The sequence below is a fragment of the Carassius gibelio genome, chromosome B25, assembly GCF_023724105.1.
Source record: "Carassius gibelio isolate Cgi1373 ecotype wild population from Czech Republic chromosome B25, carGib1.2-hapl.c, whole genome shotgun sequence".
Classification (NCBI taxonomy): domain Eukaryota; kingdom Metazoa; phylum Chordata; class Actinopteri; order Cypriniformes; family Cyprinidae; genus Carassius; species Carassius gibelio.
This window is the reverse complement of record NC_068420.1, coordinates 5,005,924-5,032,945: the sequence shown is the minus strand read 5'-3', so window position 1 is coordinate 5,032,945 and position 27,022 is coordinate 5,005,924. Positions and strand designations below refer to the sequence as shown.

Sequence of the window (27,022 nt, the reverse complement as noted above, 5' to 3'; positions counted from 1 at the left end):
TTGCTTTGCATCTAAAATTACTTTTATTTTCCCCAAGCCCTCATTTTTGATCCCCTCTTAATTATGCAATCAGTTACTAATAAAATCACCCAGTTTTTTAGGCTTATTAAATCTTTAGTGACATTCAATGAGCTGTATGAGGAAGACTTTGAAAGAATAAAGCTTAAAGGAATAATTCGCCCAAAATAAAAATGCCCAAACATCTGATAAAATCATCACAATAATCCACACCACTCCAGTCCATCAGTTAATGTCTTGTATGTTTTTATCAGCTGTTTTATCAACTCTCATTCTGATGGCAGCCATTCATATCCATTGGTGAGCAAGTGATGTAATGCTTTAATTCTCCAAATCTGATGAAGAAACAAACACATTTACATCTTGGATGGCCTGAGGCTGAGTTAATATTCAGCAAATTTACTTTATGGGGGGAATTACTTCTTTATAATGTGGCGGCCCCTCCAAGAGTTTCCAATCTTCCAATCAATCTTTTTTATTCTTTGTTCAAATGTCTCTTGGACTGATCTGGGCTCCGTTCCACTCATCTCAGATTCACGGCCTCCACACGGGTAATGAACCTGAGTTTGTGTGCGGGTGTGGATGTAGGTATTGGTTTTGACCACTGTCTGGTCGTCCAGGATTCCAGCTCGGTGTGGTTTAGGGCACCCTGGATCTCTGTCGTGATTTTGCCCCGCGCTTATGTTTCTGGGATATAGCTGAATTATGGCAACGGTGCCCAAAACCACACAGATTTTAACGCTTAATCTTCAGTGAAAGCTTTCCAAGAGAGGTCTGCCAGTGAAAAGCAGAGAGGGAAACTTTGAAAATGTTGAGCTCTTAAGAAACACACTTTCTGTCTTTATTGTATTTCATTTATACAGAAAACAGTCCTCTGGCCAAGCACCACATAAAAGTGTCTTTTAAAGCATAACAGTGGTGCCCTCAGGAAAGGGATCTGAGAGAAACTAAGCAATTATCAACATCGGGGTGTATAAAAGTGGTCTTGAAAAGGAATGCAGTGTAAACTGTAGCAGGGTGATGACATGTTCAAACGTATAAACTGTCCAAGCGTGTACGTTTTCCAAATCCAACAATCTTCAAATTATATTTACTGTACATTTTTGTTTAATAATGGAATATGAGAATGCTTATGCATTGTGAATGCTGAAGTAACAGCCTCTGCAAGAGGGCTGTAATTTTTTTAATATGTCTGTTTAAAGTCAATGTGTTATAAGGTTTCAATGATCAAAATATGATTATATTGGAATGCAATAGTCTTTATAGATTTTACATTGGCAGTGGTTCAAGTGCATGCTAAAAACAGGATCCGAATGCTGTAAAATCCCAAAAAGTTGCTGCGTCTACACTTAAAAAGACAATTAAACACACCTAGTCCAAGTACACACTGAGAGACTGCAGTACTTTTCAACATGAAGCTTAACCAGTCCTTCACATAACCACTGTCAGCATACGTAAAAACTGAAATTGTCAAATGGTTTGTGGTTTATAACCATATTTTAACATTAAATGGCTTCTCAATGAATTATTTGAGAGGTACTTTCAAAAAGTTTGGGTTCTAATCTTTTCTTTAAGTTGAAATGTGTGATTTTTCTATGTTAATATGCAGCGACAACTATAAGTAAGCCATTTGTAGGTTGATTTTGCCAACAACAACAAAAAAAGTGTAAACACTGTAGCTCTGTGGTGCCTTTCAAAACATTGCTGTGTTTGCTTGAGCATCTCAACCATCCCAACCCAGCAATGCTGAGGAGGGACTATCCATTTGCATAATATGAGCCATGTATGACAATTATATACACATAGTTGCAATACAATCAACTGCAAGTAAACAAAGTAGAGATATAAAGTGGTTTTGATGCTGTAGTAACACTGTCTCTCCGTCTGTGTTCACATTCATTTCTCTCTAGGGAGTTTAGCATTGTAATGTACATGGCAATGTTAATGTGTTTGGTCTTTGCAGAATAAATATGCCACACTGCTGGTGGTACAAAAACTTGCTACTGTCAATACATCCACAGACATGCTGCTGTGAACATGTACGAAATGTTGCTGCTGCACATATAACAAATAAGATACAACATCACACACACAGAATACATGAAATTATCCTGTAGCAGATCTGTAAAGGTGGAGCTGGGGAAGGTGGAGGGGTTCCTGTATTTGTATCAAGTATTTGAATGTTGAGCAGCAAGCTCATTGGTTGCTGATGCGATGAAAGTATCCAATAAGCAACACCAAACAAGTAATGATTTGATTAAAACAGATTGAGTTAGAAACTATTGGCCTGCGCCATCTAGAGTTTCACTTTGTGTTTAAATACACGTGGACATTCCTCTTGACCAGTGTATACCAACCAGTGTCTCAAAGGTTTGTATTCATGGCTAATTAGAATCAGGCCCTTGGTGTGGTGCTAGATTGAGAGACAGCTTTTCACAAGCGCTGAATGGATTTGTCCTGGCTTGGAAAAACCTAGTACAGTATATTTCCCCTGTTGACAGTCCAAACTGCGCTTATAGGACACACACCTTGATGTCAACTCTCACTACAGAGAAAGTGAGACTCCATTTCCCGAAGTCTGCCAGTCTAGCTCTTTATGAACGGCGTGCCAAACAAGTTCTCCATTTATTTGTTCAATTATTATGTGAATTTTTGCTGTTTTGTTTGGCTGGCTTTGACGGAGGTCAGCTCGTGTCAATACTGGGTTGTACTCAAAGGCAATATGAACTGTCAGGTGTTTTTATGAGGCCTTGAGTAGGCACCAGGGCGAAGTCGCCACCCACGCCCACCTACTGTGTGCAGGCTGGACGTTTTCCACCCAACCAAACCATGGGGGCCGTCTGGTCAGATAACCATGTATATTGTGACTTCCCCATGTTAGCACAGGAATCCCACCTTGAGGATCCTATTTACACGTCCTGACACAAAGAACCGGCAGTTTATGCCAAGCACAATTACCCAAGCACCTGAAGAGAAATCCACCTACTGTCCCAATGCACAGATCTGGCTCACACAGTTTGGCTGGGTGTTTCAATACTCAACTACTACAGGAATAATCCTGAATATTGCAGCTGCTTAGTATAACGCTATTTTGTGAAAGCCAATTTCTACACATTAAGGTCCATTTCCACTCTAAAAAGTCATCTTTCTTCACTGGCATTGATGGTTCCATGCAGAACCTGTAACATCCATGGAACCTTTCAAGGTCCTCTATAGTGGAAAAGGGTTATTTTGGTCATTAACAGTGGTTATTCGGTGAACAGTTCTCAAAAAAACATTTTAAAAATCGAAACAATCTTGTTTTGCCATAAAGAACCTCTTGTGGAATGGAAAGGTTCCATGGATGTTATGGTTCTTCATGAAACCACAGATGCTAATCTACTTTTAAAAGTGCATTAAGGGTGCCTCCAAAGAACATAAAAACATTTCTTTAAGTAATATTAAATGTACATATCACATAAAGAACAGAGTTTCTAAACAGTGTTTCAGTCACGTTAAACATTAGATTACAAAATAGAATGCATTTACTAGATTTAATAGAAATTTCCTTTAAAACCTTATTCTTGCCGTAAAAATGGGTCTGGACAATTTTTAATTCCATGGGTCTAGCTTCCGGTTTCATCCATGTCCAGCTATTTTTAGCTGTACAAAACAGGGTTTTTTTTGCTGCTTGATGTTGAAAATTGGTGTGTCTTACCATATTATTTTAGTGTATAACTTTAATTATGAACACACTGGTTTGTAGAGCACAGTTTTACCATTTACTGTTATGCTTTTCATTATTTCCATTTAGCAGCTAATGACACAGAAGTTTCCCCCATAGGCTTACTTCCGCATTGAAGAATAAGGTGGATAATTCACACGCTGTTCAAAACCAAAAGAATGGCAAAATAGATGCTATTATATTTTCAATTGAAAGTGCTGCGTTTAACCTCGCGTTGATGTGTTTTATGGTAAATTACATCACAGGAAGCACAATCACAAGTAATGACAGAGCGCTCGCCACCTGCAACAAGACACAAAACGTCTCTCAGACCATTCCTGTCCATCACTGAACCCTCTCTCTCTCTGGAAACTTAAACAGCTTTTTAAGAATGAGGAGGGTTTTTCAGTTTGTTGCTAAATTTAGCTTGGCCCTGTGTGAGCAGCAGGATCCTGAGCCATTTTCAACAAAGATGAGCCGTAGCCCTTGCCCAGTGCCGGCGGGTGGCGATTGCCGGTGGTCTGCTGTTCTCTTATGCACTAGCTTTAAGTAAACACTGCAATTCTGCGGTCGCCAGCAAAAGGCCTTACTGTGTGGCAGCACACACAGCCTCGGTGTGCCTTCTCCTAAACCCCCAACCCACATCTTCAGCTCAGTGGACTGAGGTCAACGGGCATCAAGACCCATGATGTATGAGCCCCCTAATCCAATGAAGCCCCTCAGCAGTTCCTCCTGTTCCAGCACTAACGCAACACTTTTAAATGTAACACTGCCCCATCGCATGGGGTTCAGGGAGATGCGTGGCTCTTTAGAAGGACACGTCCCATTCACTTCCATTATGCAGTAAATATTTGTATATTTTATGTATGGCTGGATGGTGGCGGGCTAAACAAACCAAGCGTTTACTGGAAGGGCTTTCCCTCCAGACGATTAGATAAAATCGAAACATGTTTGTGTAGGCGGTTTGCTGACCGCTGAAATGTTGACAGACCACATGGGATGGCACCTGCTCGACAACACGAAAGCATTTGCCTTCATCTCTGAAATTGCATTTATTGTTTATTATGTAGAATTTGGAATGGCCCTTGAGAAGAAAATATCACATATGGCCAAAAGCTTACAAATAGGTCAAATTTGCTTGCCTAGCCACCTTTTCAACGCACCTCTTCAACGCAGAAGTATGCATATAGGTGAGACTACCAGTTCATTAATGGTAAAATGGGTTCCCCTTCAAAACCGTATGCTCTTAATTAAGATAAAACATTTAAATAATATGAGAAGACACGCCAACTTTCAATATCAAGCAGCAGAACTAACTGTTTTGTTCAGCTAAAAATATGGAGTGGACGCAGATGAGACCGGAAGCCAGACCCATAGAATTAACAAACATTTCTACGACAAGAGATGGGATATACTTTTGTGCACAGACATTATTGCATGTTGAATGTAAACAATGTTAATTATGTTCTGGGGTACTCTCCAAAATGGTGGAAGACGGTAACTCTGGGAAAAGAATTGTTTGAATAAATTATTTTTTTAATTTTATTTAATTATTATTATTGTTTTCTTTGCAAACAAAAAACTATGGTTGAACCCCTGATGTCACATGGACTTTTTTTTTACAATTTCCTTAATACGTTCCTGAGCCTGTGAATATTTCAGTTGTGTTGCTGTCTATGGAGGGTTAGAGAGCTCTTGGATTTCATTAAAAATATCGTAATTTGTTTTCAGAAGATGAACAAGGTTTTTACAGGTTTGGAACGACATGAAGGTGAGTAATTAATGACGACATTTTCATAAAAAAAAAAAAGTTTATTATATGTAGTCATAAGACTTATGTAAAACGTATAAAAATGTGTATATGTATACATTTATCATTTTTTTTATAGGCCTATAAAACATGAGTGTGTATATATACACTGTGTATACTCTGTATTTATGTGTGTTCTTGTGACTATATATGTGTGTGTATGTCTATATATATATATATATATATATATATATATATATACACACACACACACACACACACACACAATAATACATTATATACAGTATATTTTTTATTACAGTATGTAATCATTTAATCAAAATGATACATTTCATCAAGAATAGAAATGTGTTTGTCTATTTCAGTGTTTTGTATTGTTCTTAGGAAATTGGAAACTTTATAAAATGCACAGAAAATATCTAATTAATTGTTTTGTTCATATTTTTAATGTATGCATTTATTCTGCCTTAAGGGATAATAAAAAAGTTATTTAACAATTATTTACTATTTCCAACACATCAAACTTATTTAACAAATTTCACATAAAACTTTGCATGCACTACGTATTGAGATTAACTTAGCAATATGAAGAATGTCAGCACTGTGGACTTATATATGTTCAAATATGCTAAACGCCGTTAGCTGATACAAAGCATTTCTCAAGTGAAAGGTCTCTTGTATGCCTTCTAAGCCTAGGAATACATCAAGTTAGACTTTGACAAGTTTCACTGATAGTTTTTATTGAGAACACACGTGTGTCCTTTCTGTGGCCCCTGGTGCTGAATATTTAAACAGAGTTTCAGTGAATACTCTTTTCATGAAGAATTCTCTTTATCGATGCGGCGCGAACGTAAATGAATGAAAGACACGCGAGTTTGTTCCCCAAACAATAGCGACTGAAATGAAACGCTGCTTGTGGAGACCGGCGGTGGGAGGCGTGTTGGGGGTTTGGGAGCCGCTCTGTCGGTTTCCAAACTTCTTAGCTGCTAGCAGAAGGATTTACTGGAACCCTCAGACAGGCTTTCACAGCTCGGGCTCTAAACGGCCTGCTGGCAAGGCGGCCATGTTTTCTCTGGCACCGAATCAAACCCGCCGGACTAGATCCAAAAGTACCTAACAAAACACAAACCTGTGGGATGTTTGGATGATAAATTGCCGACGTTCTGAAAAATATTGGCCTCGCTGGGGACATCAGTCTTAATAATCTCACAGTCAGATGGCATACTGGGTGGTTGGGTCGGACCAGAGCTCCCACGATTCACTCGGGGTGGCGTTTGACTACAGGTGTCATATCAAAGTTTGTCCAAGTGCTGAGAAGGTCAAGTGCCAGTGGTTCGACAGGGGAACCGTCGAGGTGTTAAATGACACGTTTTATTCATTTAACAATTTCACGGAGAGGACCGCAAAAATCCCAGACGTTCCTCAGAAGCAGGATTCGTGATTAAATCTGGAGCACTGCTGTGCAGAATTTTCTGCTAAAACCCTTCGGTCAAATGGAAGAAATCGTGTCATGTGTTCCCACATGGTTACGTGATAAAAACAAACACAAGAACAAAACCGGAGTACACGGGAAGCGGAAAGGAAACTCGGTTAAACAATGTTTCTCACAAAACGCAGGGCTTTTGACATTGGCGTGGATGAGTCAAGCCCTTTTGAACATTGCTAGACGATGCTGTCACTGACTAGAAAGAAAATACAAAACAGAAGTAGTGTAGAGCTACTGAGAAGAAAGAATGAACGTGAAGGTTTCATGAAGCCAAAAGCTACATTTCCACAGATAAAAGCATCATTCAGGTTTAGGATTTTCTTATCAAGAGCCATTTCTGGCTATATTCAGGTTTTTAGTCAGCGATATGGTTTTTAGGAGATTAAAAAAGCTCTTGTTGTGAACTTTATCTGTACCATCTATCACCAGATGTTATTTGTCTAATGAATACGAGGCGATGTTCACATTACAAAATACTAAAACTCCAGCAGACCAACAACCCAGTTGAGAAAATCAGACGTGACAACAATGCTAATTCTGTCATAATTTATGTCACAGTCCCTCAAACTCATACGCTGTTATTTTCCTGTGGAACACAAAGGAGAAAACTCTTTTCTCAGTTCTCTCAAGCTCTAAAAGGGACAAAAATAAACAGTTCATATAATCATTCATACTACATTTGCACATATTTTATATGTGGCCCACATTTGCACTAATGCTCAAAAAGTTTATGGTTAGTAAGGTTTTTTAATGCTTATGAAAGAAATCTTTTATGATCAACAATGCTGCATTTATTTCATTACAAATTAATAAAAAACGATCCAATATTTCTTCTGTAACATTTTAAATGTCCTTATTGTTACTTTTGAACAATGTAATGCATCCTTGCTGACTAATAGTAAAAACAAAATTACCGACCCCAAACGTTAAAACACTAGTGTAAGTCAGTTTATTTTATAATGCACTGCCCCATAAAGATGGAAATATATGGAATATTTTAGTGTCACACAGAGCTAATTTATAGTTGATGAGCATTAGTTATGTTGTGAACCTCTTGCCCTGAGGCCTTTAAATGAAGCGGTACTATTTTGTGGGCTCCCCAAAAACCACCTTGGCCATTACATTTGCTTAGGAGGCGAGCAAACCCACCCACAGGCTTGATTTCACTGAGGTTATGGTCATCATCCCTTGGGATAGTGGTCAGCCAAAGCTGTTTACTTTCTTCACCCAGCTGCACCCATGTTTAGGGAGGGGAGGGTCTCATGATCTCTGCTATGAGCTATAATGTTCCTCCGAACTCTCCCATAGAATTTCCTTGCAAAGTAAAAGGCCAATTCAACATATGTTCAGCATAATGCAGCATATTTTTGGTAGAAGAATCATTTGATTGAGGAATTGTTTGGTAGAGGAATCATTTAAATTAAGAATCGTTTGGTAGAAGAATCATTCATCATCTAATTGGGAATTGGTTGATAGAAGAATAATTTAGATGAAGAAACGGTTGGAAGAAGAAGAATTGAATCGTAGAAAAATCATTTGAATGATGAATTATTTGGGAGAAGAATAATTTGAATGAGGAATTGTTTGGGAGAAGAATCATTTGGATGATGAATTGGTTGATAGAAGAATAATTTGGAGGATGTATTGGTTGGAAAAAGAATAATAAAAAAATATGTTGGTAGAAGAATCATTTGAATGATGAATTGGTTGAAAGAAGAATCATTTGGATGAGGAATTGGTTGATAGAAGAATCATTTGGATGATGAATTGGTTGATAGAAGAATCATTTGGATTTTTAATTGGTTGATAGAAGAAACATTTGAATGATGAATTGGTTGAAAGAAGAATAATTTGGATGATGAATTGGTTGATAGAAGAATAATTTGGATGATGAATTGGTTGATAGAAGAATCATTTGGATGATGAATTGGTTGATAGAAGAATCATTTGGATGATGAATTGGTTGATAGAAGAATCATTTGGATGATGAATTGGTTGATAGAAGAATAATTTGGAGGATGTATTGGTTGGAAAAAGAATAATAAAAAAAATATGTTGGTAGAAGAATCATTTGAATGATGAATTGGTTGAAAGAAGAATCATTTGGATGAGGAATTGGTTGATAGAAGAATCATTTGGATGATGAATTGGTTGATAGAAGAATAATTTGGATGATGAATTGGTTGATAGAAGAATCATTTGGATGATGAATTGGTTGATAGAAGAATAATTTGGATGATGAATTGGTTGATAGAAGAATAATTTGGATGATGAATTGGTTGATAGAAGAATCATTTGGATTTTTAATTGGTTGATAGAAGAAACATTTGGATGATGAATTGGTTGATAGAAGAATAATTTGGATGATGAATTGGTTGATAGAAGAATCATTTGGATGATGAATTGGTTGATAGAAGAATCATTTGGATTTTTAATTGGTTGATAGAAGAATCATTTGGATGATGAATTGGTTGATAGAAGAAACATTTGAATGATGAATTGGTTGAAAGAAGAATAATTTGGATGATGAATTGGTTGATAGAAGAATCATTTGGATGATGAATTGGTTGATAGAAGAATCATTTGGATGATGAATTGGTTGATAGAAGAATCATTTGGATGATGAATTGGTTGATAGAAGAATCATTTGGATTTTTAATTGGTTGATAGAAGAAACATTTGAATGATGAATTGGTTGAAAGAAGAATAATTTGGATGATGAATTGGTTGATAGAAGAATAATTTGGATGATGAATTGGTTGATAGAAGAATCATTTGGATGATGAATTGGTTGATAGAAGAATCATTTGGATGATGAATTGGTTGATAGAAGAATCATTTGGATGATGAATTGGTTGATAGAAGAATCATTTGGAGGATGTATTGGTTGGAAAAAGAATAATAAAAAAAATATGTTGGTAGAAGAATCATTTGAATGATGAATTGGTTGAAAGAAGAATCATTTGGATGAGGAATTGGTTGATAGAAGAATCATTTGGATGATGAATTGGTTGATAGAAGAATCATTTGGATTTTTAATTGGTTGATAGAAGAAACATTTGAATGATGAATTGGTTGAAAGAAGAATAATTTGGATGATGAATTGGTTGATAGAAGAATAATTTGGATGATGAATTGGTTGATAGAAGAATAATTTGGATGATGAATTGTTTGATAGAAGAATCATTTGGATGATGAATTGGTTGATAGAAGAATCATTTGGATGATGAATTGGTTGATAGAAGAATCATTTGGATTTTTAATTGGTTGATAGAAGAAACATTTGAATGATGAATTGGTTGAAAGAAGAATAATTTGGATGATGAATTGGTTGATAGAAGAATAATTTGGATGATGAATTGGTTGATAGAAGAATCATTTGGATGATGAATTGGTTGATAGAAGAATCATTTGGATGATGAATTGGTTGATAGAAGAATCATTTGGATTTTTAATTGGTTGATAGAAGAATCATTTGGATGATGAATTGGTTGATAGAAGAATCATTTGGATTTTTAATTGGTTGATAGAAGAATCATTTGGATGATGAATTGGTTGATAGAAGAATCATTTGGTTTTGAATTGGTTGATAGAAGAATCATTTGGTTTTTGAATTGGTTGATAGAAGAATCATTTGGATGATGAATTGGTTGATAGAAGAATCATTTGGTTTTGAATTGGTTGATAGAAGAATCATTTGGATTTTCAATTGGTTGATAGAAGAATCATTTGGATGATGAATTGGTTGATAGAAGAATCATTTGGATTTTGAATTGGTTGATAGAAGAATCATTTGGATGATGAATTGGTTGATAGAAGAATCATTTGGATGATTAATTGGTTGGTAATAGAAACAAGAATATGAATTGGTTGGTAGAACAATTATTTAAATGAAAAACTGATTGGTTGAAGAACAATTTGAATGATGAATTGGTTGGAAGAAGAATACTTTTTAAGAAGTATTTATATATGTAAAAGAAACAAAAATTGTTTTGATAGAAGAGCCATTTGAATTAGGAACTGGTTGGTAAAAGAACTGAATGGTAAAATAATAATGTTTTTGTTTTATTGGCTTTTAAGATGACATTCAACCAAAAATAAGTATTTCCATCATGTACTTCATAAATTAAAAGCCATTTTTTTCTATGCTCACACACAGAGAGACATAAAAGAATCATTTGAATAAAGAATTGGTCGGCAGAAGAATGATTTGTCTGTTTTAATGACTTTCAGGAAATAATAAAGCCAAAAAGAAGTACACTCTTAAAATAAATGTGCTTCACGATGCCATAGAAGAACCTTTTTGTCTAAATGGTTCTATAAAGAACTTTTAACATCTGAAGAACCTTTACCATTCACAAAAAGGCTCTTTGTGGTGAAAAAGCCAAGGTTCTTTAGATTATAAAAAGGTCAAAAAAAAATTTTTTATGATTCTTTAAAGAAACTATGACTGAAAAAATGGCTCTTCAATGGCATCGCTGTGAAGAACCTTTCAAAGTTCTGAATACTGTTCAAGTACTGTTAAGTGTATTTTACTGTTCAAAGTACTGTTAAGTGTATTTTCCAACATTTACTTCATATATTAAAAGGACCCAGTGTGTGGACAAGCTCCTAATAGTTGTAGAAAACACAGTAAAAACAGAAAAATTCATCAAAAGTTCAAGTCCTCACTCACTGAACCTGAGCTCCTCGTGAGTGTTTTGAGAGAGAGAGAAAGAGAGAGAGCAGCATGCCAGTGTTAATTTCGTTGACTAAATATTTTCGTCATTATTTTCGTCACGAATATATTTTTGCTGACGAAAACGAAACGAAAACTAAAATAGAAGGCACGGATGGAGACTAAAACTATGACTAAATTGATTGACATTATCGTCAACGAATAAAGGACGAGACGAAAATAGACTGTGACGAAAATAAAATCAGCAGACGGGAGAGATGCGATGAATGAGCGAAAGAACCGGCAAAACAGAACAGACTGCATGAGAGAAGAGAACCAATCAGAGCCTGACTTATTGAGACGTGAAGCGAAGGTTTTCAGTTTTTATCAGCTCCCGGGAAGTCGGCATTCGAAGAGGTGATAGGGACTTTAAGCAACAGCCTCTGGTGGAACGGCAACTATTGCGCCTGCGCGAATTTAACTGCTACTTTGTGACGTTCTAATTTAACGGTCTACTACGGGAGAACAGCTGATTTGCCAGAGTCGCTACAACGTGAGAGGTTAGGTAAATAAATGTTATATTTTTAGACTTATTTACATCATACAATATTAAAAACTCCTCTTCTGACAAAAGATTGTCATTTAACGCCAAAAGCAATCCTTCTCTTGCTTTTTTAAATTATTTATTTTTTTGGATCTCAATAAATGAATTAATGCTGCGTTGCGCTGTTCTGTTTTACCGTTGCTTAGTGACTTTTACCTTCTTGGCTACAGCCAATACTAATGTTTAGTATATTTTATAATGTTCTACTTGTTGACAATATCACAAATATTTCTATATTAGTCATGTGAAACATGAATGTTCACATCCTATCATTATACATACAAATCTAGCAATATTGTAGTATTTAAAACATACAGTATTGCTAGACCAATGAATACCTTATAAAATCTTGTTACTTTTTTTATCCACCTAGCTGCCAACTTATTAAATATTTACTTTAAATGTATGCACTTATTGTTCAGCTCAGCTGTAAACTTTAAGGTCCTGGACCTAACTTTATTTTTCTTTTATTGATGGTCAATTGGCAGCTAGTTATTGTTTACATTATCATGACAGTGTTTGTTGCTGCATAAAAGCTTTTGAATCGAAATAAAGACACAGTTGTGTTGAAATAAAGTTGAATTTGTGTTTTATATATTTTGGTTAAGTTTGTTTCCTATACCAGCTGTAAAAAATTGTCTAGTAAATCTGTTATTGATTTTAGTCTTATTTTAGTCGACTAAAATACCAAGCAATTTTAGTCGACTAAAATACCAAGCAATTTTAGTCGACTAAAATAAGACTAAAATTAAAACAAATCAGATGACTAAAACTTGACTAAAACTAAAAAGAATTATAGTCAAAAGACTAAGACTAAAACTAAATTAAAATTTCGTGTCAAAATTAACACTGCAGCATGCTAGCCTTTTTCCAATGAAGGTGTCTGCCTGTGCATTTCTTGGAGTGTGTGAGTGGTTTGTCAGTCTAGTATACACTTTGGCACTCGTGGGCAGCAGACACACACACACACAGAGAGAGAGAGAGACAAGCATGCAGTGCACACTAGTTTTCTCATCCCAGTTTGCAGTGAACAGCAGAGGAGACTTACACGACTCACTGGTGCAATAAATCTAACGCCCACCGCTCTGGTCCTCTCTTCCTCTCACTATCTATGCGTTCTTTCTTAGGAAGAGTTTGTCTTCTGGACCAGTGGAGTTTGGACATACTGACATGCTTCACTGAGGCGGCAGCTGATGCTCTTGTTTGATGATCGTAGTCACATGTGGCGTCCAGCCGGTGGCAGTAACATGCAGCAGTAACTGATCGACTCAGCAGTGCATTACATGTGAGTATATTATCAACAATGTTACACCTCATGTTAGTTGATGACTTATTATATCATTCAATTACTATTTCCATTTTATGGAAATATATGTTATGAAATGCTTTTTATTAAAATGCATACAGAAGGTGAAAAAAAATATATTATCTTATATTTACAATTTTTAATATGTTATATTTATTAATTTGTAACATTTCTATTTAAAATATAACCTAATTAAATATGATCTCATGTTATCTCTCTATGTAAGATAAACATTATATCATATTTTTTCCATAATATTTTTTCAATTATATAGTAATTATTTATAAAATGTATATTTTATATGTATATTTTTTTTCAATTGACATAGTAAGTTATTAATATATATATATATATATATATATATATATATATATATATATATATACGTGTATGCAGAATATAATAATTTATTTTAAAACTTCTTATAAAAATTTATAGTAATTATTTATTTTTAGATAAAAATTAAACATCTACTGCATTTATAATGAAAACTATAAATCTGTAGTATATATTATATGTATTATATTATATTTAAATTAAAGGCGAATATTTATAATTATAAACATCATAAATATTGCATTTTAATTATTTATTTGACTGATATGTGTAGTAAAATATTAACATATATAGTATAGCCTATGTATATTATAATTAAATGCAAATTATTTATATTTTACTTTAAATAAAATATTTAAAGTGTAATAAAACTGTATTTGATGCCTCTTTTCACTAATATGTGTAATAAAATATTATTAATAAATTATATAGGCAATATAAAATGTATATATATATATATATACACACACACACGCACTAGATACTATGAAATAACTCTTGTGAATTTGTCCTGTGTTCAGTTGTCCAGCAGTATGTTGAGGCATTGGGGGTTTGCTGTGTTCCTGTTAACCGTCCCGATCCCGGTCCAACCCAGACCCACTAATGCTCTCAGCTACAGACAGTAAGTCCTGATCTCCTCTTACTGCTGGATTTCTGACAGATCTCTAAAAGTCAGAGCTGTGTTGAGACTGACATCTGCTGGCAGCAGAAGAAGCAGGACGCTACATAGCATTGAGTAAAGCATGCTTTATCATGTCTACTAGTCAAATGAGTTCAATATCTATATTCTCTCTCTTTTGGCCCCAGGCGGCGCTCAGTAGGACACGCACAGATGATGCATGACAGGGGTCGATCCCTGCATGACCGGAAGAGGCGTACGTTTATCCAGGATCTGCTTGAGCAGGTGCACACGGCTCAGGTGTGGGACTCCCCCGGTCAGAGCCAGAGAAGTGTCCAGACCCCACCGCGGTCCAAACCCATGGGCAGCTCCAAAAATTTTCCCTTGAGCTTTCAAATGGAGACTATAGGGACGAGAGACGACCTGCCGCAGGAGACCAGCAAGACCCTGAGATACCAGGAGCAGCCACTGAAGGCTGTGACCAAGAGGAAGAGGAAGATGAGTTTGGGGAGATGGAGGAGAGACAGGGGGGTGTGGCTTCCATATGCAAATTAGAGACCCATAAAAGAGGCTGGATAAGAGTGAAGGCTCGATTGGAAGCACAGCGACTGAATCTGGACGAACAGAGAAGGCTTTGTGACAAGATGATTTGCTGCCTGATACAGTTAGAGCTGAGACTTCATCACTGCTATTGGTGGATGCACCTTTAAAATGTAAAGTTCAAAAAGACCATTTCACCGTGGCATGGGATATGCAAAAATAGTGACTAAGTCACGTTTTTTTTTTTTGTTCAAAATAAACTTTCTAATCAGTTCTCTATTCTAGAGCTTCATTTGATGAGTAGAAAGCGCTTCACATACAGACTAAGTGTATTTGTTACATTCAGAGTTCCCTGTATTAAATGTAGTCATTCAGTAAGACATTTCATGAAATATTTAATTTATTTGATTGGAATATTTATTCCCTGAATGTATCTCAATGCTGCTGATTTTGACGAGATTTGCGAATGCACTTTAGATAGTTATGCTGGTCTACATTCAGATTTTTGCTATTTTTATATTTAGATTTTTTTTATCCTGCTTTTCTTTACTTTTAGTTAATGTTCTGCTATTTTCAAAAACATAATAAAGCTACTAAAAATATATTTTACTAGAACTCCAAATTTATTCTCATGATTTGCACCGTATAAGTGCATTTTTTTGTATTATCATTTTTCTATAAATGCAAAGCAATAGCTTTACATGTCTATATTATATTTTAATTGTTAAGACTAATATATATATATTTGTAATTGTAATGTATATGATAAATCTGTTTAAATCATTTTGAAAATATTGCTTATATTTTTTACTAATATATATAATACACACACACACATATCTATTATGAGAAAAAAAGCTTATTTTACAGCAACTCCAAATTCGTTCTCATGATTTTCACCATATAACTGCAGTTTTTACTATTTTTCTATGCATGCAAAGTGTGACTTCATTATTTCGTCAGTGCAGTTGAAGTATCTGTTTTTACTGACTGAGGACGGTGGAATAATCAATCAGTGTGTGGAGCTGTGTCTGTGCTCAGAGGGCAAATGCAAGGCAAATAAAAACACAAAAATGGTGCTAATGGATGGGGAGGAAAATGCAACCTTCTGTCAACTTCCTGTGAGTGCTTTAGGATCACATGTCATGCCTTAAAGACTCATAAACCACAGCACAGAAGAGCTAGAGATCAATCACAAATCAATGAGCCCCTGATCAGACCGAGACAGATGGAAAAGCTGCAGGTAATAGCTGACATACATTCATTTGCTGTATTTTCTCCACATCAAATCTTTAGAAAGAAGTAGCTTTCTAATATCAGTTTTAATAGGTGGCTATATTGATACATGGACATGTTTCTTATTTCTTTTCGGCTTTGTAAATGGCACTTATTCTGATTGAAGCATTAGGGAAAGTTTGCCTTTTGTGAAATTATGTCTGTACATATAGATATCTCTCTGAATTAAAAATGATTTGTTGAATCTTATCTGAAAGCACAGATAAATGATGGATGCATTTGCGAATACATGGATATCTAATTAAACATCTGGGATGGTGAGTAGCTAATTTTCTCTGACAATGAATTAGGAATTAATTAATAATAATACATTTTGTAACTTATTATATTAAATAATTTATCATTTGACATTTTCAGTCTAGACAAACGAAAAATGAGTCAAGATGGTAATGAAACTAACTGTTTTTACTGGGAAATAATAAAAATATAAAACATTTATAATTTACATGTGTGTGTGTGTGTATATATATATATATATATATATACATTTTCTTTGATTAATAAAAAAAAGTTAAAAAGAACACCATTTGTCATTTTAAATATCAATATTTCAAAAAATTATAGTTTTCTGTGTTTACAGTTTTCTGTATTTTTATCATAGACACACACATTTATATATTTTAATATGTGTATATAAATGTAGGCTATAATAAAAATTTTAATAATATTACATACATATATTTAAAGATTTAATTTCAGATCATTCATATTTTCTAATAGTATGCATAATTTATATTTATAATTTCATTTATTTTATATAAAATGATATTGTATTTTTCTAAGGGGTCATCGGATGTGAGTCATGCGACATGCACTTTTTCAAGTTGTTTGAACTGAAATGTGTTGGCAGTGTGTGTACACAACAGCCCTATAATGATACAAATACACCCAGGCGTCTGAGTTTAGAACGGTTTGACATCCAAAGGAACAGAGGGGCGGAGTCAGCAGAGCTCATTAGCATTTAAAGGAACATGCACTAAAACGGGTGGTTGTGTGCAGAGCTGTTTTTGACAGGGTAACAAGGGTGTTTTTTTTACACTACCATTAAGAAATTTTAACCATAGTATGTTATAGACTTTTCATTAGGACATTAAAGAATCATGTCAACTTGTGAAAAATGGGCATCCGATGACTACCTTAAATGTTAAATGATATTTAGCTATATATTTTATTGGATTCACAGATCTAACAATTTAAGAGTAGCTCAAAGCATACCTTTTTTTTTTTTTGCTACTGTCTCACAGGGAGCCACTAATAGTTACGGAGTGATCTTTGCTTGCACTTGTGGCATCATAGTGGGCATCGGTTTCTGCGCCAACCTGCTGGCCTTTTCTCTCTTCGCCAAACACAAGAGCTTTCGTAAAAACCGCCTGGACGTTCTTCTCCTCAGCATGGCTCTGGCCGACTTCCTCATGCTCTTCCTCATCCCCTTCACCGTCCACTCGGCGGTCAGTTTCTCGTGGCCTCTGGGCATCACATCCTGCAAAGTCTATCAGTTTCTGCTGGCATTCTCTCTGGCCGCCAGCACGTACTCACTGTGCACCGTATCTATGGTTCGTGCCATGATCATCACCAAGCCCTATCGACCTCCATCCATGGATCTAGTGGTGCTCATGTTTATTCTGGTCTGGGCCTTGAGTTTCTTTATAAGTCTGCCGTTGCGTATTTTCGCCACTAAGGAAAGCTTAGGCCCAGGTGTGAGTAACTCCACTGTTTGTTTGCCTACTACCCAAGAACATCATTACCAGGTCGTTCTCAGCCAGTTTGTGCTTTACTATCTCATCCCAATGCTGGTTATCGCGGTCAACTCAGCACGTATCGCTCTTTTCCTCCACAAGAGACCGGTTATGTCCTTCACAGGCTCCAGGAACACAAGACGGGCGTCTCTTATGGTGTTCTTGTCCACTGGGACCTTCTCCTTGTGCTGGCTGCCAGGCTACGTTCTAGAGCTGTGCGTGTATTTAGGACTTTATCGGCACGGCCGCTCGTGGGAGATGTTTCATTTCACCTGCACGGTTCTCCAGTATCTGCATCCCTGCGTGAACCCCGTCCTCTACGTTCTGCTGTCCAAACGCTACAGACGCAAGAGAGACTGGCTGTTCAAATGCAACAGGAAACGAGTCCATCCACAGGTCATTAGCGTGACGGAGAGTTTCTCAGCATCCAGAATATTTTAATTCATTCAGAACATGTTGAATGTAAAACTGTATGAGAGTTTGGTTTGTTTGGTTCAAGGAGATCTGAATTCCTACTTGTGTGAATATCAACTGAAATGAATGAATCTCAACCAAAAAGCAATGTTGAATGTGACTGAATCTGGTTCTGAGGGTGCAAAAAATCCAAACATTGAAAAAAATGGCCTTTAAAGTTGTCCAAATGAAGTCCTTAGCAATGTATGTTACCAATCAAAAATTAAGTTTAATATATTTACGGTACAAATTGACAAAATATCTTGATGATTTTTGGCATAAAAGCAAAATTGATAATTTCGACCCATACAATGTATTGTTGGCTTTTGCTACAAATATACTCATACGCAAATGAAAACACATGCAAATGGAAAAAAAACACCTATAAATTAGGATAACAACATCAATATGACAACTGCAAATTTAACGAAACAAAACAGAGATGACAGAGATGTTTAAGGGAACCGCAAAGTGCATGCATATCAATGTCTACTTTGAAAGGTGAGATTTTTGTTTATTTTAACATCCTGATCATCGGATTCCTTAGGTTGTTCCTAAAGATATTATTAGCCTAAATAAGCAGACGAAATACACAATTACTGTAATTGTGAAACGTTATGCAATCTGGCTAACTTGCTTTTTTTCAACTTCCCAAAAAGTAACCATAGTTTTACAATTAAAATAAAAACAAATTAATTAAAAATAAAATTTTATATATATATATATATATTTTTTTTTTTAACCACGGTAACCACAAATTAACCATGGTTTTCCTACACTAACCGTAGTTTAATAGTTATAGTTTATTTTAATTTTGTTTGGGTATTTTGGGGTCCTCCTGTTGTGGTCGTTGCCTATTTGCAGCACGTTTATGTTTTTGCAGCGCACTTCTGTGTTTGGTTGCGAGCATTTACAGTACCCATGCTGTAAAACTGATGAAGACATTTTGCTGGTGCTTTTTCTATTTGCGTGTGTTTTTTTAGTTGCATTGAATTGGGCTCTCTCAGGCACTCAAAATTTGATTAAAATTAACAGTTTTAATTTTTTTGCGTCTAGCTCAAAATGAGCCCATGTACATTCCAATATTCGGCTAAGTCTAGTCAATGTACCATAAGATTACCAAGAGTTGTTGTGGTTTCATTCGCAGGTTTTTTTTTTTTTACTTGCTCTATGAAGTACATGTAACAAAAGACTAAGGTAATACAGTTGTAACTTAATCCAACTTTTGTAGTTTTCACATGTGAATTAAATTTTAAGAAGTTACTTGTGTATGATTGATAATGACCTGTTACATTGCAGTACAATCACATTTTCTCCAAGGTTAAATACAATTATGACAAGGCAGTGACAGTCGACTCTGTGGAAGCCTGTTTCCGCCACTGAATAAAACAAAGTAAATTGCTACTTTTTTTTCTCTAAGAATTGCATGATAAAAACTTGCAATTCCAAGTTAAAAAGTCAAAAATTTTTAGATACAAGCTAGCAATTTTGAGAAATAAAGTCAGAACTGCATGATATAAAAAAGTCAGAATTATTCAGAATTTATAACTCGCAATTGTGAGTTTATATCATGCAGTTCTGAAAAAAAAAAAATCATAACCTTTATTTATTTTTTTTAAAATGGCAGAAACAGCCTTCCATACACCTCTCTGAAATTGCCTACCACAAAGGAAAAATATAGGACTTTTACACTTAATTTAAAGCATTTGGTTATACATGATGAAGTCTTGAGACAGAGGACATGAAACAAATTGCAGGTCACAATTTCTTATAAATTTTATTTGCACTTCAAAATAAAACACCACATGTGCTTTATTCTGAGAAAGGTGATTGATTTCAAACAGGCTTTTTCTTGAAATCAAGCATCAAGCCAAAATATAGATGCTTCCATATCAACACCACCAGTTTTATTACGAGTGCCCGCTCTTAAAGGGAAAACGTGTTTAAATTAGTATTTAATATGGGGGGTGTATGCTGCATTAAAGTCCATTCGTGAGCTGAGGAATAAAGCTAAACCCAGTCTGTAACGTCTCACACTATTTTATAGCCTAAATGTATAACTGAATCAAACTGAAAAGGATAAACAGCACTTGATTAAAAATGATAACAGTCAATGAACAAACTTTTCCTAAATTCTCGTAGGCCAGGATTTAGTAAAGCCTTGTACAAAAAAAAAATCCATGCAACTGCTTATGTGTAACACAGCTAATCCAGATCATCTAAAAATGTGTTTTTCAATTCACATTTTTCTGGGTGTTGCTCAAGAAAAGTGCACCAGATCGTTGTCAGCATTAACAGAATGGTTCTAGAGCACTTTAAACGTGGGGGGTAAGTATAAGTACACATCTGCACCAGTGAGTTCAACCATGTTTAAACAAGGGGACATCTTTACCACAAAGGATTTAAACCTCCATTCATCCTTTATACAAACAAATACTAGCATGTTAAAAATGAGAAGGCACAGCTCATTAATTACTAAGGCCTTTACCCATCAAAATACTCATGTGATATGAAAGCAGAGGACAGAGTTATAAAAACTGGTGAGGTGGAGGCCTAGTAGTCGTCTCCTCGGCTGACCACCTCCTTGCAGGTGGGTCTCAGCAGGATGGTGTGCTCAAACTGGGCCGTGTAGCAGCCTTTGGTATCGCACAGAGGCGGGTAGGGGTCGATGATGCCCAGGTCGCAGAGATTCTTCAGTGCCATTAAATATTTGGTCTCACCGAAACGATCCAGCCAGCGGCGGCAGAAGGCGAGGGTGCCGAAGTTCTCGTTGACCACATTCAACAAGTGCTTGGCTCTGGGAAGTCTGGGAAAGAGGAACGTGAGCAGGTAAACCATGACCCGATCTAGGAATGCTTTTTAGGCATCACAGACATGCTCCCAGAACATTAAAGCGTTAGTTCTCACAAAAATGAAAACTAGCCCATGTTTTACTCACCTTCAAAGCGCCCTAGGTGAACATGACTTTCCTCTTTCAGACGAATCATATCGGGGTTGTATTAAAAATGATCCTGGCTCTTGAAAGCGTTAGCCTAGGAGTAGTTAGGTGTTTTTGTTCAACAGTCCAAAAATAGTCAAATAAAGCATATGCTTATGGATGCACACGCTTTATTTGACTACTTTTTCTTACGTGTTTTAACCCGCCTTCTCCCAGTCTAACGCTTGCAAGAGCCAGGATCATTTTTAATACAACTCCGATTGGATTCGTCTGAAAGAAGAAAGGCATGTACACCTAGGATGCATTGAGGGTTGCCCTGTCACGATGACAACTTCTTGTTCTACGATATATTGCTCCAGAAATAACTGCGATAATTGATATTATTGTCATTTTAAATACCATTTTATGCCACTGAATATAAAATCATAATGTAACAGCATAAAATGTTACATTATGACAACAAACTTAATTTTTGAGGATATTTAGATTGTGGAAATCAAGTATCCAAAAATGTGATGCCTTAAAAACCTTGATAAATAGTAAATAAACTAGTAAAAAGTTACTAGTAGAAAAAACACAAATGCACAACGAACTTGTATGGAGATTTTTCCTGGAGCGTTATTTTCTCTGTAAATAAAGGGTGCACAGCACACTAATGTTGAAAAACACAATCATTACTCAGCAGTCAGATATCTGTGTGCACAAAGGCACAGATCCCTAAACAAGACTAAATCTGCACATTAAACTTGTTTTGTAGAACTTGAAGCATGTTTTGAATTTGAACAACCTCCTCACGACTACAGCATGTTGTGTACGAGAAGCTACAAGAGACACAGGTGCAAGTGGAAAACACAAAACATGGTGACATACATTTTTAAGTAAATATAAATGGGCGATATATTGCATCACCAAAAATTAGAGAGGTCATTTACATATATTGTGCGATAAGTCGATATATTGATTATTACAACAGGCTTATTTGAAGGGGAGTAAAACTTGGGATCATTTAAATTTTTGGGAGAACTATCACTTTAATGTTCTGGGAGCATGTCTGTGATGCCTAAAAAGCATCCCTAGATAGGCAGCTGAGACAATTATCTTCTGATTGGCTATAACTGACAAAACTGCTTGTTTCTGGAGAGTCAGTTAGGAATAAGAGCGGTGTGTGTCTCACCTTATTGGCACGTGACCAACTTCGAAGTTTTTCATGTAATGAGAACACTCCATGTCATCGTGCACCATGCCTTTCCCAGTGCTGCCGAACGTCTCGATTGCATAAACTTCTCCTTCCTGTACAAGAGGAAATTCAGCGCGTGACAAAATGACACAAGTAAAGCCTCAACAGTGAGATTAACAACATGATCGCTTTCCAAACGAAGGAGCAGATTCACAGTAAAATGGTGACTTGACAAAAAAAGATTCATTTATTGAATGATTTTAACACTTATTCAGCAAGGATGCAGAAAATGGATCAAAAGTGACAGTAAAGATATTTATGATGTTACAAAAGATTTCCATTTCAAATAAATGCAGTTCTTTCGAATTTTATATTAATCAAAGAATCCTGAACCAAAAAAAATGCATCACAGTTTCACTCGTGGATTTATTAATTTATATTGAAAATAAGCAGCAAACCTGCATATTAGAAACATTTATCATAGGATCATGTGACAAGACTGGAGTAATGCTGCTACAATTTTAGCTTTGCATAACAGGAATAAATTCATTCTGATGTATATTGATATAGAAAACTTTAAATTGTACAAATATTTCATAATATTACAGCATTTTAGATCAAATAAATGCTGCCCTGGTGAACATTTGAGGCTGGGGTGCTTGGCTACACCTCTCTTTAAAGCCTGTGGTGTTGACTGATAGCGATGTGTTAACTTAGGCTTGTGTTGATAACTCTGGCACACCCAAACTCAGCCCTGAACCATCAGACCGAGCCTCTCTCAAACCCGTTAAAACTTTCTCTGCTCCTTTTTCTTCTCCTGAGACATAGCAATGCAGCCTTCATTTTTCCTTCTTATGAACATTTATTGGGTGACTCACCAAATAAAAACCAAGCAAAGATAAATTCATACATGTGAAACGGAAACTTTGTAGTAAGTCAGAACGTACCTCCATCCTGGTGGCTTCTCCTCCTTTCACGATGGGCACCGTCTTGCCTGCATGTATTCTGTACTGTCCAATAGAGTGGCCATTGAGATTTCGGATCGGTTTCACTGGAAACAACAGAAACATCAATAGTGAAATCATATCTTGTGTTATTTCTAGGTCTTTGCTGTTAAAATTCTTTGCATTTACCTTGATATGTTTTTCCATCGAGGTCCACTTCATAAGACTCCATAACCTCTTGAATTGATTCTCCAATGTCACACAAACGAACATCGATACCTGCACACTGAAATAACAGAGCAATGTGCTTTACAACGATCACTGTCCAATAAAACACAAATTACTTATACATTTAATGTTTAAAAATAAGCGTTTACAAAGAGCAAGCAATCACAGAGTGACAGTAAAGACATTTCTAATGTTACAAAACATTTAAAGAATAATGAACAAAATGAATCAGTTTCCACAAACATATTGTGCAACACAACTGTTTTCAACATTTATAACAATCAGAAATGTTTCTTGAGCAGCAAATCATCACATTAGAATTATTTCTGAAGGATTGTGAGACACTGAAGATTGGAGTAACGATGCTGAAAATTCAGTTTAATATATTCTTTAAGAAAAGCAGTTAAAATTATTCACAATACTGCTCTTTTTACTGTATTTTTGATAAATATATGTAGCTGCAGGGAGCATAAGAGTCTGTAACGGAGGTTAGTTTTAGGGAGTTATGTCACATGCATGTTTTTGCTCTAACGCTTACCTTAATTCCAGTATTTGTAGCATCTTTAACAGCTTCCAGCAGTTTGTCGTACTTTGGGTTGAAGGTGACAGTAAAGGCACAGTCAATGATTCGACCTGGAACACCAAAATAATCAAACATCAGCAAAGATCAGTATAAAAATCACTTAGAAAGAATGAAGATTTCAATTGCAGCCTTTGCTGCTTCAGCGCACCATTAATGTGCGTGCCGAAGTCGATCTTGCAGACATCGTCGTACTGGAGAACGGTGGGGTCTCCTGCATTAGGAGTGTAGTGAGCGGCGCAGTGGTTCAGCGAGCAGCCGGTCGGAAAAGCCAAACCAGCGTTCAGACCATTTTCCTTGATCAACTTCCTAGAGCAATCTTCCAGTTTTTCACTAGCAGGAAAAGAGAGACATGATGAGCGGATTAAACTCATGGCTGCCAATGTGTGTCAACCTGAAAAACCTAGTAGTAGATATTTGAAGGTCAACTGAAGGCTGTTTTTGTGCTAAAGCTAAGTAGGGTTGTAACACTTTTGGGCCAGATCTACTAAACAGGGCAAATTAGTAAGAGTGAAATCCTATAAAAGCACAGATGTGGGAGGAAAAGTCTGCAGTTGTTGATCTACTGACAATAAGCAAATGACAGAAAACAGATTAAGTTGGTTTATTTTTAATAATTACCCATGCAATGTACCAAGAGCAGAACAAATGAGCAACTATCACAGCCATGTGAAGTGTTAAGAAAATCTAAGTAAACCGCAAACCTTAGTATATACTCTCCTAAAATGTTTGTATTTGAAAGAGAAACTCCTACAAATCTATATGCAATTAGACCAGCTGCAAAACTAACTGTATCCACGTCTTTAAGTTTTCTAACAAATGAAGGCCATGAATGGTGTCACTCACCAGATCTCGATCATGGTCAAGCCCGGTTTGATCCAGCTCATGACGTATTTCCTGACCTGCCGGTGGGCCTCGGCAGCCTGTCTGAAGTCGTTCCACATATCTTCATTAGCTTGATCTAAACATTTCTTCTCCTCGTTGGTCATCCGCCATGCAGCAGTGCGTCTGTGTGAAATAAAACACATTCACTATGAAGTTTTAAAGTGTTTTAGGCTGACTTTAGAGTGTGTAAATAAGCAGCTGCTGTCTGTACCCATCTTGCGTCGATGGATATTCACATTCCTGGCCCTTGGCATAAACTCCATTGGTGTAAAGCTCACATATGGGGATCGATGGAGGATCTGTTTGAACTTTGGCTGAAAGAGAATGGAGGAATATCAATAAGTTTTAAGGCCTTTTAAAGGATAAATTATTTTCATTAAAAAAATTTTTTTTTATATATATATATATATATATATATATATATATATATATATAAATAAATATATAACCTTATAATTGTGTGTATGTATGTATGTGTATATATATATAGTGTTCCTGTAGCTCAAGTGGTAGAGCATTGCGTTTGCAAGCGCAAGGTTGGGGGTTCGAAAATTGGAGAAAATTGACAGCCTGAATGCAATGTAAGTCCAAAGCGTCTGCTAAATGCATAAATTAAATTTTATTTTATTTTCATATATATATATAGACTCCAGGGGGAATTTAAACAAACACTAACGTCCTTTCTTTTTCTTCTTCTTTTTCTTTTTCTTTCCAGTTGAATCTCCTTCCTCGCCATCTGCCAAATAGAAACGTAACAAGAAAACAATCAACATTAAAACAAAAACTTTCACATGGGATTGTAACGGGAGTCTCTTAGGATTGAGCTTCAGACAAACCCTCTTCTGGCTCGTCCTCTTTGTCTTGCTCTTCTAAAGTGTGTTGCTCCAGTTGATTTGCCACTTTGGTGATGCCAGGATCTCCTTCACCCTCAAGGTTTCCTATTAATAAAAGCACAGGGAGTTTGATGTAGATCTCGCAATGCAATATACAGACATAAAGCACATAGAAAGCACGTGGAGTCAGACTCCTCTCATAACAACATAACACAACTATAACAACAATACACGACTGATATCATCAGTTCACCAGCTGGTTAAACACTCTAACCAGTCAATGACTCAACACTCCAGCGCAGAAACTAAACATTAATCTCTGTTCAGATGGTATTACTTGAATGTCTCTTATGTTATATCAGATCTAGCGAGGTCTCGTCGGTTTAAAGCAAACTGGGGAGTAGACGTCAGGGCCACGCGACACTTTCGTTCGTCTTTAGTACCTACGGCTCCCGCTTTTCCCTTCTTCTTCTTCTTTTTCTTCTTCTTCCCGGTCTCGTCAGCGGGATCCGTGTCCTCTTTGGGAAAGTGAGAGTCTCCGTTCGGTAAAATCTGCATTTGTGCAGCTGCGGACTGCGGCTCCTGCGTCAGCTTGTCTGCCATGATGTGACTGCGCGAGGGATTGTGGGTGAAGCGTACATCATGCGCGGCGCCGGTGAGATTCCTCTGTGTTCAACTCGATGGACCTTTTTGATCGAAAGAGGTCCAACCGACTGAACCCACCCTTATCCCACACGGGGTATGCTGCTTAAAATAGTTTACATTACATTACAAAATTGACAAATACACATTAAAACTATAACTAGGAACGAGTGTCCCTAATACATTTTACACCCTTGTTAAAAACTCTTTATTTATCCCCTATACATTTTTTAAATGCATTTTATGCAATTACAAAAATGTACCTTGAAA

The 27,022-nt window shown here is 36.2% G+C and overlaps 3 protein-coding genes across 3 annotated transcripts; 2 read left to right on the top strand and 1 right to left on the bottom strand.

Annotated features, from left to right (window-relative positions):
* The first annotated feature begins 11,717 nt into the window (after window positions 1–11,717).
* Window positions 11,718–15,624, top strand: pthlhb (parathyroid hormone-like hormone b). Its single transcript, XM_052598243.1, has 4 exons — window positions 11,718–12,195; window positions 13,367–13,524; window positions 14,403–14,503; window positions 14,689–15,624. Exons 3-4 carry the CDS (start codon window positions 14,415–14,417, stop codon window positions 15,053–15,055), a joined length of 456 nt encoding a protein of 151 aa, XP_052454203.1. The 5' UTR covers window positions 11,718–12,195; window positions 13,367–13,524; window positions 14,403–14,414; the 3' UTR covers window positions 15,056–15,624.
* A 498-nt stretch (window positions 15,625–16,122) lies between these two features.
* LOC128014029 (galanin receptor 2a) lies at window positions 16,123–18,513 on the top strand. Its single transcript, XM_052597269.1, has 2 exons — window positions 16,123–16,161; window positions 17,581–18,513. Exons 1-2 carry the CDS (start codon window positions 16,123–16,125, stop codon window positions 18,511–18,513), a joined length of 972 nt encoding a protein of 323 aa, XP_052453229.1.
* A 1,763-nt stretch (window positions 18,514–20,276) lies between these two features.
* metap2b (methionyl aminopeptidase 2b) lies at window positions 20,277–26,746 on the bottom strand. The gene is made up of 11 exons (XM_052598056.1): window positions 26,554–26,746; window positions 26,114–26,215; window positions 25,954–26,013; window positions 25,489–25,591; window positions 25,239–25,400; window positions 24,544–24,725; window positions 24,351–24,445; window positions 23,774–23,870; window positions 23,588–23,691; window positions 22,638–22,753; window positions 20,277–21,331 (listed from the first exon to the last, which is right to left on the bottom strand). The coding sequence occupies exons 1-11, from the start codon at window positions 26,711–26,713 to the stop codon at window positions 21,079–21,081; spliced, it is 1,434 nt and encodes a 477-aa protein (XP_052454016.1). The 5' UTR covers window positions 26,714–26,746; the 3' UTR covers window positions 20,277–21,078.
* Between the last annotated feature and the right edge of the window lie 276 nt (window positions 26,747–27,022).